At 39.6% G+C, this 18,629-nt stretch overlaps 10 protein-coding genes and 2 non-coding genes across 12 annotated transcripts; 4 read left to right on the forward strand and 8 right to left on the reverse strand.

Moving 5' to 3' along the window:
• Positions 1-649: 649 nt before the first annotated feature.
• On the reverse strand, positions 650-721 carry ZYRO0C01364r. The gene has a single exon. It is a non-coding gene; the product is annotated as a tRNA-Asp (tRNA).
• Positions 722-737: 16 nt separating this feature from the next.
• On the reverse strand, positions 738-809 carry ZYRO0C01386r. The gene has a single exon. It is a non-coding gene; the product is annotated as a tRNA-Arg (tRNA).
• A 656-nt stretch (positions 810-1,465) lies between these two features.
• Positions 1,466-4,744, forward strand: PSE1 (importin PSE1; the record flags this gene model as incomplete). The annotated part of the gene is made up of 1 exon (XM_002495672.1): positions 1,466-4,744. One exon carries the CDS (start codon positions 1,466-1,468, stop codon positions 4,742-4,744), a length of 3,279 nt encoding a protein of 1,092 aa, XP_002495717.1.
• Positions 4,745-4,985: 241 nt separating this feature from the next.
• VBA4 (Vba4p) lies at positions 4,986-6,758 on the reverse strand (the record flags this gene model as incomplete). Its single annotated transcript, XM_002495673.1, has 1 exon — positions 4,986-6,758. The coding sequence occupies one exon, from the start codon at positions 6,756-6,758 to the stop codon at positions 4,986-4,988; it is 1,773 nt and encodes a 590-aa protein (XP_002495718.1).
• A 262-nt stretch (positions 6,759-7,020) lies between these two features.
• Positions 7,021-9,741, reverse strand: SUL2 (sulfate permease; the record flags this gene model as incomplete). The annotated part of the gene is made up of 1 exon (XM_002495674.1): positions 7,021-9,741. The coding sequence occupies one exon, from the start codon at positions 9,739-9,741 to the stop codon at positions 7,021-7,023; it is 2,721 nt and encodes a 906-aa protein (XP_002495719.1).
• A 313-nt stretch (positions 9,742-10,054) lies between these two features.
• On the reverse strand, positions 10,055-11,854 carry APC4 (anaphase promoting complex subunit 4; the record flags this gene model as incomplete). The annotated part of the gene is made up of 1 exon (XM_002495675.1): positions 10,055-11,854. One exon carries the CDS (start codon positions 11,852-11,854, stop codon positions 10,055-10,057), a length of 1,800 nt encoding a protein of 599 aa, XP_002495720.1.
• Positions 11,855-11,995: 141 nt separating this feature from the next.
• TMA64 (Tma64p) lies at positions 11,996-13,699 on the forward strand (the record flags this gene model as incomplete). The annotated part of the gene is made up of 1 exon (XM_002495676.1): positions 11,996-13,699. The coding sequence occupies one exon, from the start codon at positions 11,996-11,998 to the stop codon at positions 13,697-13,699; it is 1,704 nt and encodes a 567-aa protein (XP_002495721.1).
• A 207-nt stretch (positions 13,700-13,906) lies between these two features.
• On the forward strand, positions 13,907-14,740 carry MRPL1 (mitochondrial 54S ribosomal protein uL1m; the record flags this gene model as incomplete). Its single annotated transcript, XM_002495677.1, has 1 exon — positions 13,907-14,740. One exon carries the CDS (start codon positions 13,907-13,909, stop codon positions 14,738-14,740), a length of 834 nt encoding a protein of 277 aa, XP_002495722.1.
• Positions 14,741-14,813: 73 nt separating this feature from the next.
• On the reverse strand, positions 14,814-15,107 carry MRX14 (mitochondrial 54S ribosomal protein bL34m; the record flags this gene model as incomplete). The annotated part of the gene is made up of 1 exon (XM_002495678.1): positions 14,814-15,107. The coding sequence occupies one exon, from the start codon at positions 15,105-15,107 to the stop codon at positions 14,814-14,816; it is 294 nt and encodes a 97-aa protein (XP_002495723.1).
• Positions 15,108-15,252: 145 nt separating this feature from the next.
• On the reverse strand, positions 15,253-16,086 carry GEP5 (Gep5p; the record flags this gene model as incomplete). The annotated part of the gene is made up of 1 exon (XM_002495679.1): positions 15,253-16,086. One exon carries the CDS (start codon positions 16,084-16,086, stop codon positions 15,253-15,255), a length of 834 nt encoding a protein of 277 aa, XP_002495724.1.
• A 197-nt stretch (positions 16,087-16,283) lies between these two features.
• Positions 16,284-17,132, forward strand: PDS1 (securin; the record flags this gene model as incomplete). Its single annotated transcript, XM_002495680.1, has 1 exon — positions 16,284-17,132. One exon carries the CDS (start codon positions 16,284-16,286, stop codon positions 17,130-17,132), a length of 849 nt encoding a protein of 282 aa, XP_002495725.1.
• A 109-nt stretch (positions 17,133-17,241) lies between these two features.
• On the reverse strand, positions 17,242-18,540 carry XDJ1 (Xdj1p; the record flags this gene model as incomplete). The annotated part of the gene is made up of 1 exon (XM_002495681.1): positions 17,242-18,540. The coding sequence occupies one exon, from the start codon at positions 18,538-18,540 to the stop codon at positions 17,242-17,244; it is 1,299 nt and encodes a 432-aa protein (XP_002495726.1).
• Positions 18,541-18,629: the final 89 nt, after the last annotated feature.

Genomic DNA, 18,629 nt, shown 5'->3' on the forward strand with positions numbered 1-18,629 from the left:
TTCCCTCTCATCTTCACCCTGAGGGATTGCCGGTATTTTCCTGCTATGAAGAAATGTGAATAACCTTTTTTGGGTATAGATATCAGATTCTGTAACTTTTTCTAAATCATCACGGTTTAAAAAGGTCTCTGGTTTATTCCTTTTGATAATGTATTCACCTGAGGGTCCTAATTCGACGTTTGACGAGGTATCCCCATACTCATCATCACCTTGTGAGAAACCCGAACTAGCGCTAGTACCTCCTAGATTCGCATCTTCTATTCGGTGATTATTACTTTTCATTTCCGACATATGAATCACGGACTGCGATGAAGGAGATGATTGAAGACACGATATTTGTGCTTATATTCTTACTAGTGCGACACCGGACTCAGTTCTGGAGTAGATGAGTAAGTAACAATAGCTAACGATTAGCGACTTAAATATCGATGAGATGCAAAAAAGTTTTGGCGGAAGACTGGTAGATACGACCAAAGGTGGCTGATTAAATAGAAAAAAAAAAGATTTAGAGGCTACACACGGATATACGTTTTGAACAATAGTGTGTTATCGGACAAGTACTGTTGATTCTTGTTGCCACTCTTAACGGAAATAAAGTCTATCATAAGCGTCATATGCATGCATATTCAACATATCGAAAAAAATAGAACTCCGCGACGGGGAATTGAACCCCGATCTGGCACGCGACAAGCGCCCATTCTAACCATTAAACTATCACGGATAAATGAGAAGAAACGAGCTCATGGCGGGGGTCGAACCCACAATCTTCTGATTAGAAGTCAGACGCGTTGCCATTACGCCACACGAGCTACTTATTTCTTATAAACCAAGAAAATGAGTGGGCACCATACCGGAATAAGCAAGTATTGAATTTCTGTGACACTCTGACATATGTGTCAATGGTAACATGAACCCAAAGGCTGTATCATACATATGTCATAGTTTGATGGCAGTGCGCTCTATTTCCGTTGATAAAAGTTTAACTTGTTGCAAACCCTAATTTTACTTTCCTTAGGGCAAGATAAATTTACATGTCATGCGACACGAAAGTGATTCTTCATCAAGAGTGAAAAAAAAGATACGGTTTTCTAACTTCACAAAGTTATTGTATTTCAGTCGTCAAGACAATAGTATTCGAGTTATTTGATAAGGAACCGCTTCTTTCAGGTTGCATCTTATTTTTTCTTCTTCATTATCGTCAACGCTAAAAGACTCTGACTTTTGAATTCTCTGTGACATCTTTCCTTTACTGTCCTTTAGCGTTTGAATTGGATCAAAAGTGGTTTCTAAAGACAAGAACAAAGAGAAAGAAGTAATCAAAATAATCAAATCATAATAACAAAGTGAATATTGCATTTCGAGAAACGATATACCTGTTCTAATAATTGCTCACTGATTACCATCCCATTACTTGTTCTGTATTTAGTCAATTGCATTAAGGTCAATCTGTTTTTTCTTTTCTACTATGTCAGCACTTTCTAACGATGTTAACACTACTTTGGTAAACGTTTTACACGGATTTGCATCTCCTAATAATGAGATCCGTTCTGCGGCCGAAAACGCTTTGAATCAAGATTGGATTACAGCGACTAATATCGAGGTTTTACTAATCTTTCTGGCTGAACAAGCTTCTTATTCCAACGATTTAACCTCCTCCGCATTATCAGCAGTTCTTTTCAGAAAACTGGCACTAAGAGCACCACCTTCTTCGAAAACGGTTATAATTGCAAAAAATATCACACACATCGGCCCTGATGCACTGGCTCACATTCGTTCTACACTTTTAAAAGGGTTTGTTTCTGAAAGACCTGGTACGATCAGACATAAGTTATCGGATGCTCTTGCGGAGTGCGCCCAGGAAGATTTACCAGAATGGATGGAATTATTACAAACCTTGGTGGAAGCATTAAAGAACCCGGATCCAAATTTCAGAGAGTCTAGTTATAGAATTTTATCCCAAGTACCCCATTTAATCAATCATGTGGATGTTGTTGACGTAATGCCGATGTTTGAAGCCGGATTTACAGATTCTGATGACAACGTTAAAATCACAGCAGTGACAGCATTTGTCGGTTATTTCAAACAATTACCCAAGACGAATTGGGCAAAATTAGGTGTACTATTACCAAGTTTATTGAACAGTTTACCCAAATTCTTAGATGATGGTAAAGACGATGCTCTGGCGGCAGTATTTGAGTCTTTGATAGAATTAGTGGAATTGGCACCTAAATTGTTTAAGGACATGTTTGGTCAAATAATACAATTTTGCGATATAGTTATCAAAAATAAAGATTTGGAAACTCCAGCAAGAACAACAGTTTTGGAACTTTTGACAGTATTCAGTGAGAACTCTCCTCAAATGTGCAAAGCTAGTACTCCATACGGTGAATCTGTTATCATGGATACTTTATTAATGATGACTGAGGTTTCTGTAGATGACGACGAAGCAACCGAATGGAGAGATTCGGATGATGCTGAAGATGATGAAGAAGAGGTCGCCTATGACCATGCACGCCAAGCTTTAGACCGTGTTTCATTAAAGTTGGGTGGTAAGTATTTGGCTCCACCTTTATTCCAATGTTTACAACAGATGATTGGTTCTTTAGAATGGCGAGAGAGATTTGGTGCACTAATGGCTCTTTCATCAGCAGCTGAAGGTTGTCGTGATGTACTTATCGGTGAAATCCCTAAAATTTTAGACATGGTTCTACCACTGATTAACGATCCTCATCCAAGAGTTCAATACGGATGCTGTAATGTTTTAGGTCAAATTTCAACAGATTTTGCTCCGTTGATTCAGAGAACTTCCCACGAAAGAATCTTACCAGCTTTAATCTCAAAATTGACTACACAGTCTATCGATAGAGTTCAAACTCACGCAGCAGCCGCATTGGTCAATTTTTCAGAACATGTGAATCAAGGTATCTTGGAACCCTATTTGGACAGTCTTTTAACCAATTTACTAAATTTATTCCAGAGTAACCAATTATACGTACAGGAGCAAGCATTGACTACTATTGCCTTTATCGCTGAAGCCGCAGAGAAGAAATTCATTAAATATTATGATACTTTGATGCCCATTTTACTCAATGTTTTGAAAATGGATGTCGATGGTGCTAATAGAGTTCTAAAGGGTAAATGCATTGAATGCGCCACTTTAATTGCATTGGCAGTTGGTAAGGAGAAATTCGCTGAACATTCACAAGAATTAGTCAATCTTCTAATACTGTATCAAAACAATGGTATTCAAGATGATGATCCAATAAAGACTTATTTGGAACATGGTTGGAGTAGAGTTTGTCGAATTCTACGTGAAGATTTCGTACCACTTCTACCAATCGTCTTACCATCTTTGTTGGAGACTGCAAAGGCTACTCAGGATGTCAGCTTAATCGAAGAAGAAGAAGCTGCCAATTTCCAACAATATGTGGACTGGGATGTGGTTCAAATTCAAGGTAAGCACATTGCCATCCATACTTCAATTTTGGATGATAAAGTTTCTGCCATGGAATTATTACAAGTTTACAGTACCGTTTTGAAAAATCTGTTTGCCGTTTATGTGAAGGAAACTATGAATGACATTGCAATTCCTTCCATCGACTTTTATCTGCATGATGGTGTCCGTGCTACTGGTGCTAATCTAATACCAGTACTACTATCATGTCTCATTTCTGCTACAGGGGTTCAAAATGAAGAAGTGCAACAACTTTGGAAAATGGCATCTACAAAACTCATCTCTGGTATAATTTCTGAACCTATGCCAGAAATTACACAGATTTACCATACTGCACTAGTAGGTGGTATAAGCATTATGGGTGATAATTGCTTGAGTGATGATTTACAAGCTAGATTCACTAAAGGTGTAGTTGCCAACTTGGCAGATGTTTATGAACGTGTGAGGCAACGTCACGGTGAAGACGATGAGTATAACGAAGATATTGATAAAGAATATGAAGATTTTACGGATGAGGACCTGTTGGATGAAATCAACAAATCGATTGCCGCAGTTTTCAAGACTTCAGGTGGTAATTACTTTGGCCATTTCCAATCTCTATGGCCTCTAGTTGCTACATTTTTGGAAGATAGTGAGCTTATTTTAATTTTGTTTGCCCTGGTGGCTATTTCTGATTTAGTACAATATGGTGGTGAAAGATCTGCACCTTTCAAAAATAGTTTTATCCCCAAAGCAACAGCTTATTTGGTTTCACCTGAACCAAGCATTCGTCAAGCGGCTGCCTACTTGATTGGTGTAGGAGCACAATCTGCTCCAAACACTTATGCTGATGTCTGTATTTCATCCTTGGATATCCTTTTCCAAGTTGTAAGTATTCCTGATGCCAAATCCGATGAAAACCAAACAGCTACTGAAAATGCCAGTGCTTCCATTGCCAAGATACTTTATGCCTTCAACACCACTATTCCAAACGTGGAAACTTACATTGCCAACTGGGTTAGATCTTTGCCAATTTTAGTTGATGAAGAGGCTGCTGCATTTGCTTATAGATATTTGAGCCATTTGATAGACACTTTTTCACCAGCGGTGTGTGAACCATCCACCATCCCGGTTATTGTGAATAATGTCATTGAAGCTCTTCATCACAAGTCAATACAGGGTAAAAATGCTTTGGCCGTTGTAGAATCTACCAAGAAGCTACTAAGCAGTTTAGGTCAAGATCAAGCTATGGGCTTACTACAAAGGTATCCTCCAGATGTAGCCCAAACTATTCAAGAATGGTTTTTTTGAAGAATGAGAACTAAGCCATAATTGTTAGTTTACACAGGGAGCGGGTTTATGGCCATTTTTATTTTTTTTACTCGACCTTAATGATCCTTTCCTCTTTTGTTAATACGTCTGTCTCGACTTATCGGTTTCCAGGTCTTTAGTACATGACTGAACTCATAGAGTGGAAAAAAACAACGTAATTGTATTAAAAAATAAAATCAAACCTTACAGAAAATATATATAAATATGAAAGAAATTCAGCTCAATTCTTCCTATCTAAGGAAGCGTGTAATTTGTACTCTTTTATGATTGATATCGAAGCCAATGTACCTATGGAGCACAAAGTGCAAAATAGAAAAGTATCCTTGCAGGCAAAATGGTAGCAACCAATTAAAGTTGGGCGAATAAATTCTGGAGCAGAATCATGAACCCATTCTGAAGATTTAGAAGCCTTTTCAATAATTTCCAATAGTTCTTTCCTTGGATGTTTATCTGCAAATTTGAGTACTTTACGAGAGAGTAATCCATTTAGTGATTGACGGAAAATGGCACCACCAATAGATACACCTAAGGTTGAACCAGTCGACCTAAATGCATATGAGATGGAAGTAGTAGCAGCATGATGATTATGAGGAACAGCGGCAATCATGGCCAGCAGAGCAACTGTGATGAGAACGGAATAACCGAACCCAGGAATCACTAACAGGATAAATTGCCTCCAAGTAGCTATATCAGGTTTCATCAAATTAATTTGTAAATGTCCCAACAGTGATAAAGTACAAAATCCTACTGTAAGCCAGTAGTATTTACCGGTACGCTTCATATAATATCCTGCTCCCAAGGACCCCAAGGCGGTACTGAAGAAGTTGGGCATTAACCTTTTACCAACACGCGTAGGGTTCATATTAAGAACACCAGAGTAGTAAATGGGTAAATAGTAACTTGTAGTCATCATAGCCATCATACAGAACCAATTGCTAAAACTCGAACCTAATACACTGCGATTTCGTAGAAAGGACAATGGTAAAATAGGATCTTTAGCTCCATATAACTCTACACCAATGAAAAATGCACATGCCAATGAAGAGCCTATGCAAAGTGCAACAAAAGTCTTCGAATTAAATGCAATCTCCTTACCGCCCAATGAAGCAGTAACAAGGAATAACGACAGAAACACAACAAGTGCAGAAGCACCTATCCAGTCTACCGACAACAGTTTATTCTTAATTGAAGCAGGAGAATTGACTCTCTTGGATCTTGGGGGCAATTTCATGAACACAGCTATTAAAAGAGAACTCAATGCCGATAGTGGTACTTGTATGAGAAATGCCATTCTCCAACCACCACCATGATCGCTAAACCAACCACCAACAACACCACCACATGCAGTGCCTAAACCAAAGAAGAAATTGCACATACCTTGATAGAGAGCCCTGTCTCTTAGGGGAACGATGTCACTAATTGTAATAGAACACATTGAAGTGACACCACCACCTCCAATACCAGAAATAAACCTAGCACCAACTAACCCCCAAAAACTGGGAGTTAATCCACACATGAGGCATCCAACAAGAAACACTATGTTGTTCAACATTAACAATGGTTTCCTACCAAATATATCTGATAATTTACCGTAAAGTGGTTGGAAAGTTGCACTAGAAAGCAAATATGCAGTAGCTATCCATGATATCCTTGGTAATTCGTTAAATTCAGAAGCAATGTGTGCCATAATTGTAGATACTAACGTACCATCAGCAGCAGCTAGGAAAATACCCAAATACATCGATAAAGTAATGACTAACAATTTATCAGGCGGTACTGGTGAAGAAGCAACACCATCTCTAGAATCATCTTCATTATCTATGGACCCGTAATCTGTTCCCTGACATTCCCTATATAGCTCTTCCCTTTCTTCTAGTTCCTCTGCAACAAATCCTGGTATATCTGTACTCGCATCTTGTAAAATGTCATCTCTCACAGGATTGAGAAAGTTTGTTCTTGAAGTTAGATCATTCTTAGAGTTATTGGTCTCCATTATTTCATATGAACTCAAGACTCTCTTTGCCTTATCTTGACTATAAGTAGTTGCAAAGAGGTTCCTTTAGGAGACTTCCATATATATACCGAAACCTAATATACAATAATGCAACCAAAATTTCCCAAACGAATCCAACCCATAAGCAAAACCTTATATCTAAACATTAGAAACATCAAATTAGACAATAGTAAAAACTACAGAACGAGTAAAGTGTGAGAAGAGAAAAAAAAACGCCAAACCTTTAAATTTACCTAATAGCCTATAGGTCCCACTTGCTGAAATCGGGTATTTCCACATGGAAAAATGGTAAGTTGGTACCAGAAGCTGGGTACACACTATACTGAGCTGGTGATCCCAAACCATCTTCCAATGAGGTGGGTGCACGAGCCACATGATAAGATCTGTGACCTGCTAACAAAGATTCGTCGCTATACTCTTCATTAACGGTACCGAATCCAAAATTCACTAAAGCACGTTTGACCCATGGTGCATAGAGACCACAAATATGGAATTCAACTTGTCTATCAGCGTAACGGTTAACCTGCTTACGCAAATCAGTTAAATTTTGAATGGCCGTAGCATCTGTTTGTGAACATTGTGAAAAGTCCAAACAGATGATCTTCAATAGAGGTCTATTATCTTGCAATTTTTGTTCAGCCGCCTTAGATTCTTGAGCTTCGGTTTCTGCCCATTCTTCTGCGGTTTTCTTCTTGCTTGTTAACTTCTTGAACCAGCGTGGTGCTTCCCATTCACCTGGATCGTTCCAAGGTCTATCGACCTTCTTTACTGCACTTATCATTTGTCCCCTTCTTGTTGTTCTCCTTACTTCATCATAGATGATATCGTAGTGCCTACTGCAGTTCAGATAGGTATAACTATCACCAAAACGGTATACGATGACACCTGGAGGTGGAGGTTGGATCGGTACTTCAGGATTAAATTCTCTAGAGTAAGAGCGATCATAAGAGATCCATTTAGTATGGTAAACCAATTTTTGTCCTATCTGATTGTTGATGTTATTGTCGCTGCCATCATCACCGCCATTCAAATAATTCGAATGTACCGCAGATTTATCCAATGGATCCAATTTTTTGGAAGACGATTCAATAGAAGATTGTGCTTGAAAGCCGTCCAGATGTGAACCAGCACTTTCACTGACACTTTCAACGTTTGGATCCACTTGAGCATTCACCACTTCGGCAACTTCCACACGACCAAGGAATCTACCTGGGGCAAACATATTCTTCAACAAAAACATAGCTGCAGACCAACACATGGCAAAATAGATACCATAATCGATGGAAGAGAAAACAGTAATGAAAACAGTAACAATAAATGCAATGAAATCACCGGGGTTCATCTTGTAGAAGTTCCAACTAGTCTTGTAAGATGCACATAAATCCGAAACTGCGTGGATAATAACTGCAGAAAGCGTAGCAGATGGAATATAGTAGAAGGTCTGAGTTAAACAGTACAATGCCAAAAGCACACAGGCACCACTGAAAACACCGGACAATGGGGTACGAACATTACATTTTGCCTTCAATGCAGATCTGGAGAAAGAACCAGTTGCAGGGTAGGCATTGAAAAAAGTACCAATCAAATTAGTAGCACCGATGGCAATTAATTCTTGATCAGGAACCACTTTGTAATTGTTGACCCTACCAAAGGACTTAGCAATAGAAATATGTTCCAAAAGTAAAATGATAATCGCAGAAGGAATACTCGATCCCATCTTTGACAAAAGACCCTCAGGAATTCTCATAACGTGAACATCCTTTAGACCCTTAGGAACCTTACCTAAAACTGAAATTCTAGGGGTTTTTCTGCCTTTAGTGATACCGTAGGAGATCGCTGTAAACACGATGATGATAACAGCAGATCTCATAGCCTGGGCGTAAAAGTAAAAAGTTTTCAAAATATCTCTCTTCTTTGGATTGTTTTTGAAATGTCTATCAGCCAGCTTGGGACCATAGGATGAACACCACCATTTCCAAGTATAAAGCAGCACCAATGGAATGAGACCAAACACCGCATCCAATTGTGTGTGTTTTAGATTTTTCAACGAGTTGATGATAATCTTATAAGTCGAGTCTCTGGTATGCACATATTTTTTGAAGCCCATCAAGGCAGGAACCTGACCTGAAATAATGTTTAATGAGGAACCAGTCATAAAACCTGCTACTGCATTGAGTGAAATTAATTCCACCAAAAACCCAAGACGTAGAACACCAGCACCCATTGCCACAATACCACATAACAGCGCCAGCGCCGTTGCAATCAACGGTCCTGTGACTTCATGATCTTCTTTTGGAAATTTCTCTAAAGTCTCTTGAATAACTTTGGCGGTTTCCAAAGACATAACTGCGACAGGCCCTATACAGACATCTTTTGAAGTAGCGAAGAAAGAATAAATAAATGCACCAACGAAGGAGGAATATAGACCGTACTGTGGTGGCAAAGTAGCGATTTGTGCATATGACATTGATTGAGGAACCAAGACACATCCCACAGTAATACCAGCTACCAGATCCGCATAACCCCATTTCCAGTTATAAAATGGTAACCATTTTATAATTGGGAACGCAGATTCAAAATAATGTTTAACAGCACCCAAAGTCATTCTGTCCTTCAAATCATGGTAGAAGATATCGAATGGTCCTACTTGACCCTCTTCATATGAAGGTACAGTTGCTTTTGGGGCAAGCAAATTGGTAGTACCATTAGTAGAATTCCAATATTCTAGTTCGGTCTCTTTGTAATCAACTTTCCCTTTGCGTAGATCATCGTCATATTCATCATCACCTCTTCCTACAACTCTTTCTCTATCTTCCGCAGCTTTGTATTGATCATATTCTTGTTCTAAATCATCTAAGTTTGACACCTCACTTAATTCGACTTCACTTTCAAACCTTGGAGGTAGTTGTGATGGTGGGGGAGTACCACTACCTGACAAATTCCCACTAGGACTACCGACCATATTTCAGGCTGTAGTGATATTTATAATTCTTGAGCTTACTTGTCTTTAAATTCCATGAAGAATTCCCTGGCATAATCTACCAGATGACGATCTGAAACTCATTAGACCAATGCATTTGCTTTATATCTCATACTCCCAATTCTCAAATTGTTCCTTACTCATCTTTTTTCAACTGTGGCTTCCACGCTTAAATTTTTCATTTTGTCTTTACCGCTACTCATCGCACATGATCTGACGAAGCTCAGGGTTTTCTTTTCTTTCACCAAAATCTCCGATCCATCCCATAACCGTAATAGGAACAATAGAGGGTGCACTATAGCACGGCTAAGCTCCACTGATCACCATTAGGCGTGACTTGATAGTCTATGGCAGTCTTAATCGGACCCTGCTGTGATCCCTGTAGCTCTAATTGCAGCGTGGTGTGTTGCCAATAGGCACGAGTAATCATATCTTGTGTAGTAGTCGTACTCGTAGCCATAGTCGTGGTGGAAGAAACGAATTCTCGTTCTTTTTCTAGATACGTCAGTGGTATCTGCAGTGGCAATTGTGCCAGTATCATCAATGATTGTGGATCCAATAGTATTACCTGCGATTTAGTAGCTAGTAGAATCAACCCATTTTCTAAACCGGTGGCAGTGCCAGTAGGATTATTAGTCTTGATAACGGTTAGATCCATCAAGTCACAGAAGATATCGTTCATCTTATTGTGGGCCTCGTGGCTGATATTAATTTTACTGGTGAGAGCATCGATAAGGATCGAGTCCAGTGATGATACGCAATCCGTCGTGCTAGCTAAACTGTGGGTTAGATCTGAGACACTTGAGAATTCCGGACTTGAATTCCTTAGGCGTAGCTGCAAATACGAAGCCGTATCAGGGCCTAAACTGCTGTTATCATGAAGGTTGAAACGCAGTTTGTAATCTTCGTCAATCGATTCACGGACCCTGTCGTCAAACCAATCTAAAAATGAACCCAATAATCTCTGTTGTGAACTTAGACTTGCAATAGCTTCGAGAACGTTTTTCAAAAAAAATTGTAGACAATCTATTGGTGGTAGCAGTGGCAATTGTAATGTTAACTGACGTGACAGTAAATTACCAGTACATCTCTGACCTAGTGATATGAGTCGTTCACATGCTGGTAGGCATGCCAGTGTAAGTACCTGCAAAGTTTTGTGGTATGCGTCTGTGCCCAATTTGCGCCAGCGCTTAAGATTCTTCTCGCCCATGGAATTGACTAACCAATCTTCCAATTCTGGTGTTACATCCCCCACTAGCATCAAGTCTATTAATTGTTCCCTTAAGAGATCGTATCCACCGAAGGCGCCCTGACAACATCTCTCTAAAAATTCGTCGTACGGTTGAAGCAGATCTCTTTGAATTAATTCGATGTGATCTTGCAAGTATCGATGTAGTTGTCTCATAGTTATTACGTTTTTCAATAGTCTTAAAGAGAATGGATCCTTGACTAAATTTGCCAAATCAAATCTTTCCACACTACCGTCCTGATAGAATGCCAAATACTGGTGTTGAGCCGAAACAAATTTGACCAAGGGACTCGGTATCGCTGCTAATTGAATTGATATGGTGAATTCTCCATCAAACATTACTGAGAGGCTGTCGTGGCATCTTATTACGTGTGCATCAAGCAGGGCATTTGTGTCATCGGCGGCTTGTGGCCGCCAAACATCACTCGGTAATGTGTAGGGAACCACACAGAGTTGGCGTGAATCTCTAGCAAACTTGACCATCTTAGGCATCATTTCAGTCACGTCATGATCAATAGACCAATCTTTAATATTTTCTTCAGAATGTAGTAGCTCAATTCTATCCCAAATTCCAGAAACAGCACCATTACTACTAGCTCTCAACAGCGAAACTAACCTACCGGATCTGAAACCGTCGTAAATTCTTACAGTTCCATCCTTGTAAAAAATGCTTAAGAATTTACCTGTAATTGGATCCCATTGATAGCCTGCAACCTGAGACATATCCCTCACTATTATAGTGGCAATCCTAGCATCATCTGCCATTCGGTGCACTGAGAAACCTCTGGTGAACTGCTTCACATAGAGCGGATACACAGGATTGTAGTCCACATAATCTTGATCCATCTCTCCGTATGTTTTCTCTTGTAATCCTTACTTGGTATTATGGGCTTAAGCCGTTTATTAAAGTGATGCCTTGTAAAACCTTTTAAACTAAGCTTCAAACATCAAAAAAATGGGGACCAGGGAAAATATCAACCAAAAAAGATGTTCAAGAAAGATCCTCACGTCAAGGCTCTCAGTAATCTGAAGAATTCTGAGGCCAAGAAATTACTGGCTACTTGCAGAGCCCAAACTGGTAACCAAGAGTACTCTTTTCCTACAGGTGTTATTAAACAGACAAACTTCCAAGCCCAAAGTGGTATAGGGACGGTCTATACAGATGCCGATAACAAGCCCATTTGGTTCAAGGAAAAGCATGGGAATCTACTTTATCCAACCGTATTTGCATGTTGGTCACATCCCGGTTTACTTCCTGTAGTCTTGACCCATGGATTCGTTGTCGAGGAGCGATTGTTTAACGGTGCCAATTTAATGTTAGCAGGTACTGTACTGCCTTTTGACTCACGTTTAAAGCCCGGTACTGTCTGTGGTATTGCTAGTAAAAATGCTCCCGATGTAGTTATGGCAGTTGGTGTGGTTCAGTTGGATTTACCATCTTATGATTCAGTCCTCGGTAAAACTGGTGTGGCAGTTCAACTAGTACACTACTTACCAGACGGGCTTTCTAAAGTCTTCAAGGTTAATGCAGAACCACCGGTTTCCCTCGAGGATAGCGATGAAGAAGAAGAAGAAGAGGAAGAAGTATTAGAAGAATCAGCACAACAACCATCTTCACAGGAAATTCCATCACAGGAAAAGGCCGTAGATATCGATGATATTGCAGAAGTACTTGATGAATTTAGACTAGAGGATGTGGATCAATTTTTGACTAGAGCACTATACTATACTTTGACCCACGATACAAAATTAGAACTACCAATTTCTGCATCTAATTTTATTTCAAACCACATCAATCACAACTTGCCCTCAGTGGACCACGAAAAGGTTAACGTGAAGAAGAGTTCTTGGAAGAAAACTGCCAAATTTCTCAAGAATTTTGAAAAAGAAGGGTTCCTCAAATTGAAAGGTAAAGGTGATGACTTAACCATTATAGGTATCAACAAGCAGAAACCAGAACTACAAAATTTCCAACCATATCAAATCAGCGGTGGTAGTGGTGGCGGCGGTAATTCATCCTCCAATAATAACAAGAAGGATGGATCACCTCAGTTACGTTGTGAAACCCTTTACAAACCTATAAATTTGGCCAAAGATTTTATTCAACAGACAGACTTAAATCCACAAGATATCCTTTACACTGCACAAGAATTGAAAAATGCGCTTAACGATTATATCGCATCGAACAATTTGGCTGATTCAAAGAATAAAAAGATGGTCATCCTCGATGACTTACTTTACCATCTAGTCAACAAAAAACAGAAGGACACAACTGCTCCTCGCTTGGTTTCAAGGGCAACAATTATAGAACCGCTTTTGGCCAACAGTTTCACACCACATTTCCAAATATACAAAGGTGATATTCCTCTTTTCAAAAATCCATCTAGAGGTAATTTACCTAACATTGAAATAGTCACTGAAATGAAAATTGGACGTAAAGTGATTACAAGAGTCTCAAGATTTGAAATTTTCCACATTGATGAAGATGAGTTAGCAGCTACACTGCGTAGACTCTGCAGTGGTTCTACAACTATCGGTGAAACCATGACTTCCCCCAAGTATAAGGAAGTCACGGTTCAAGGGCCTCACGGACCTTTGATTATCGACCATTTGAACTCATTAGGGATCCCCACTAAATGGATCAAATTCGATAACAAGCTGAAGAAGAAGAAGAAAGCTGGTGGTAAATAGAACTCTGCAATATATAATACAAAAAGAGAGTTCTTTGTAATTCAATCTCGGCGGCTATCTTGAAAATTAGTATTATCGTCATCATGAACGAATATGAACTTTTCATTTGACAAAATTCCAAAAAATTTCAGTCTTTATAACGAAGGAACTACTAATAGCTCGAAAAACCGTAGAACATCTAAGTGTTTCGTGCTAGCTTGACCAGCAATGATTGGTCTAATACCATCTTTACGTTCCCAATTGCTTGGATCTACCTCAAGATGTCTCTTCCATACCGCTGCACTATTAAGAGCTGAAGAAGCAGGATCTAAATTGACCAAAGAACAACTCAGGAAAAGAGAAGTACGTAGAGCCGCAAGACGTAAAGTGGAAGCAAAAAAACCTGCACATACTCATCCATTGTATATGCCTACACCATTAGCATTGAGATATCTGCGCGCAGTTGAAGTAGGTTACCCAGCGTCTCAACAGGTTATTACTGTGACAACATCCGTAGTGGCAGATAGAGGTAATCCACCAATAGCTGGAAATGTCTCGCTACCAAGTCCTCTAAAGGATGTACTTGTAGCAGTATTCAGTAATGATGAACAACAATTAAGCATGGCAAGAGACAAATTCCGTTGTCACCTTGTGGGTGGATCAGATATAATTGCTAAGATTAAACAAGGCGAAATTCCAGTCGATTTTGATAAGGCATTTGCTACACCTGATATAGCTCAAGAGCTCACATCTCAAGTAGCACGTATATTGGGACCTAAACAAGTTCTTCCCATGGCGAAAAGAGGTACAGTGGCATCGGATTTAGAACCCCTAATCAAGGATAGTTTTGGTTCCATACCGTTTAGACAAAAGGGTAATTCAATTAGTCTTGCGGTGGCTAAGTGTGAATTTTCTGATCGTCAAGTACTAGAAAATCTATTAGCTGTCCAAACCGCCTTCAAGGAAGCTGTATCGAATCAAAAGGCAAAAAGACCAAGTATCTTGGGTAGAACCACGTTGACAACGACTCACGGTCCTGGGATTGTTATCGATTTGGTATGATATCATCATGTAAATATTATCTTTGTGTTTAGAATACTCTATGAATCGTATATACAAGAATTCTTTTTCATCATCAATGCGTTAAGAACCATCTACCTTTGTGCTTTCTGCGTTGTAAAATCTTTGAACCTTGCTTACTGCGTGCACGAGCTAGAAATCCTACCCTACGCTTACGTTTCAGAGTACTAGGTTGGAATGTGTTACCTCTTGATTTCCAACGGCGTTGCCCCATACCAAAACCTGAAGAAAGTGGTGATGGTCCCAGTAGACGTTGTAATGGAGAGACCGTAGTGGGGGTCCAATTCCCCATCGTGAAAAGAGAACGACGTGCACCCACTTGGAAAATGTTTCTGGCAAAGGACCACATAGGTTCAAATATATCTTTTTATCTTGATCTTCAGTTATTGTTGAACGTTGGTTCAGTTTTCTTTGAAATTTTTCAGTTGTAACTGTCATGCTAGAAAAAAAAAAAAAATACAATGAACATAATTATCACAGCTGAAGGGTAATAATCATATAGACATCTGTAGTATTTCACCTGGACGGAATTCAGGTACTTGTAAACCGTTAGGATCTTTTCCCTCGTTCGTTACCACATACGCTCGTCTAGACGCTCTCTGATAGAGTCTTCTCATGGATCGAGTTTCACTCTTGGTAATGATTTCACCTAGTAACTGTTCATTGCGGGTTGACAGCGGTCTATTTTCCCATGCCAATAGATTCCATACTACTGCAGTCTTTCTTTTGAAAAGGTTGCGTATTCGACAATCTGCAACGTCGTTACCCATAGGTCTCAAGGGGATTTCGACAATTGGTACAGGAATTTTCCTGTTGTTATAGCACAGTCTTGCATGGCTCTTGAGAAAGAAGTATTGGTGGAAAATTGAATGTAACAACTGAGTACCTTGTTCTGGTGAAAGTCTCTCAATTATATTTTCATCAGCCCAACGATGTTTCTCGAACCGCAGATTGGACAATGCCAACTCTTTACCGTCTCTCCAAAGATAACCCTGTGATTCTTTCCTGGGATTTGACATGCTTAATAGCGATCGTTGGTACTCGTAAGGCCAGTGGTTTGTCAACTCTTTATGATATAGTTGAAATCTTTTGAGGAACGGCGGCAGTGGATTATCCCATAAGAAATGCGTTTTCTGGATGAGTGCTTCTAAGTACTTGTGATCATTATGCTTTTCAAATTCACTAATATCTTGAGCCACTAATAAGGACTTGTATGAACTATTTCTACAGTAAAATTCCAACACTTTCTGAGTTTCTATATGAAGCGGCAGTTGACGTATACTTCTGGAAAGAGCTGGAATCAATTCCTGCAAATTGGAACTAACCATTAAAATTGTTTACCAACCTTCAACGCCGCTTGAAATATTCTTCTATTAAGTTTTCTAGTATCCGATGAGCTAACATTTTGTGCATCGATTAAAGATCGCGATGTTCTTGCATAAACAAAAACCACTAACAGAAAACTATACATTACAAACAAAGTTCACAAATCGTCATTGTTGGAAGTATATTGGAGGTGATATCGATGGTTGGAAAGGTCCAAGATAATAAGGAAAATAATGTGGTACTAGATCCTGGGGAAAACGGATCGCTGGCGCTGCCGCAAACCCCAATACATCTATTGAAGAGATCCCAACCCAATGTTCTGAAACCAGAAGAGAATACACCTGTGAAAAAATCCAGAAGTGTTTCACCAGTGAGAGGGCAGAGACGTCTACCGCTTGCGTCAAAGGATCACAATAAATCTAGTGCGGCTGGTCCCGTAAAGAAGAGACAACCCACTTTACAGGGGGAGCTTTTATCTAATCCAAGGAAACTACAAAAATATGGATCTGTACTAGGCTATACGGATTTACCAAGAACAAAGAGTTTAGTGCTTAAAGATGGTGATGATGAAGATGATGATGAAGAAGAAGAAAATAGCGAATTACAGAAGAAATTACAAGATGCAATGAATCGACGTGAGGATAGTAATGAAGGATTAGGTGGATTAGCCAAATTGGTACGAGACACAAAGGATGATATTGAATACGCACCACATAGATTACCACCGTTAGAATATGCGCCTGATGGACATACACGTTGGGAAGATGAAGATATTGTAAAATTGAAAAAAGTAGATTTAAGAATACGGGATGATCAAGACGACCATGAAGATAACGAGCCACAGGAGAATGATGATGGACTGCTGCCACTTATGAGTATAGAAAGTAATAATGAAGATTCAAATGAAAATGAAGCTGATGAAATACTGCCCAAAAACCACAGGATACATCCCTTCCCTAAACTAAGGGTCTTTGATGAAGATCAAGTGGAAAATATTTACAATGGCGAAGGGCTAAATGCAGAAGAGCTCGAAGATTTACTGGCGTAGACAGGAGGAGAGGTCCTTCCCTTGATTTCTCTATTTATAACCATGATTTATACTAATATAAAATATATACAGGATTATGTTAATGTTTCATGCTGGCAAATATAAATCACTACTGTTGAGCACACTGAGGAGTTCCATCATCAGGGAAAGCTCCACTTGCATGACCTTCGTGTGCATATTGATCACCATTAGACCCCATATAGTCGGGTAATTGATCTACTAGCTTCATGTCTGATACTTGTTCTGTATTCCCAGGATCCGCCTTAACATCATTATTCGCAGCTTCACTTGGCAGAATGTTTCTAATCTTTAGCAAATCACTCTTTTCAGCGAACCAATTGTCTCTGGGGAAAACAATATCCACTAACACGTACAGATCACCGAATTTCGTTGCGTGACTATTGAGAGGCCAACCTTCTTGTTCCACCTTAATAATTTTACCAGGACTTATCACTTTACCTGCCGGAGTCGACAATTTTAATACACGTCCATCTAGAGTTTTGGTTAAAGTTCTGTCTAGACCTGTAATGGCTTCTGCCAAAGAAATGCTTATGTTTGTTATTAAATCATAGCCACGTCTCTCAAGTCTAACACCTTCTGGTGGTTCTGTGCCCTCATCGACAATAAATATCAAATCACCGGTCTTTGATTTACCCACTTCTTGATCAGCTTCACCTTCAAAAACGATACGATCACCATGACGACTACCACGAGGAATTGACACAGTAAGTGGCTTAGCTTCTTCTATCATACCCTGGCCTCTGCATTTTTTACATTGGTTCTTTTCAGACGTTGGTTTACTAACGTATTTACCCTTCCCGTGACACATACCACAAGATACAGTTTGTTGAGCAACCATACCGGGAGCGACTCTCCTTAACTGTTCCTTATAGCCACGGCCCTGACAGCTTTTACAATTGGTCTGAGGTGGCGGTCCACCGCTACGACGTCTCCAACCAGACCCTTCACATTTTTCACACACAATCTTACGTTTGGATTGAAATTTAAACACTTTACCGTTATAACAATCTGCCATGCTTACTTTCAAAGGTACTTGTACATCATCAGATCTATCATCTCCAGGCTGGGCACCTGGGAAACCACCGCCACCACCGCCGTTGAATCCAAATCCGCTGTTAAACTGTGTAAAGAAATTCATAAATGATTCATCTTCAAAATCGGGCCCATCAGCAGTATCACCATAGGTGTCATATTTAGATCTTTTCTCCTCATCACTCAAAACCTCATATGCTGCTGTGATCTCTTTGAAACGAACTTCACTTTCCTCTCTTACTGAGTCATCTGTAACTTTATCAGGATGATGTTGTAGCGCTAACTTCCTGTAGGCCTTTTTAATCTCAACTTGAGTTGCATCTTGAGATACACCAAGTGTATCGTAAAGAGACATGGGTCCAGAAGGCTTCAATGTTGTATAGGGACTACTATGCGGATTTAAACCTCTGCGTTACACTTGTATGTGAAGAGTTTAACGGCCAA

This window comes from Zygosaccharomyces rouxii, assembly GCF_000026365.1.
Source record: "Zygosaccharomyces rouxii strain CBS732 chromosome C complete sequence".
NCBI classification, from domain to species: Eukaryota; Fungi; Ascomycota; class Saccharomycetes; order Saccharomycetales; family Saccharomycetaceae; genus Zygosaccharomyces; species Zygosaccharomyces rouxii.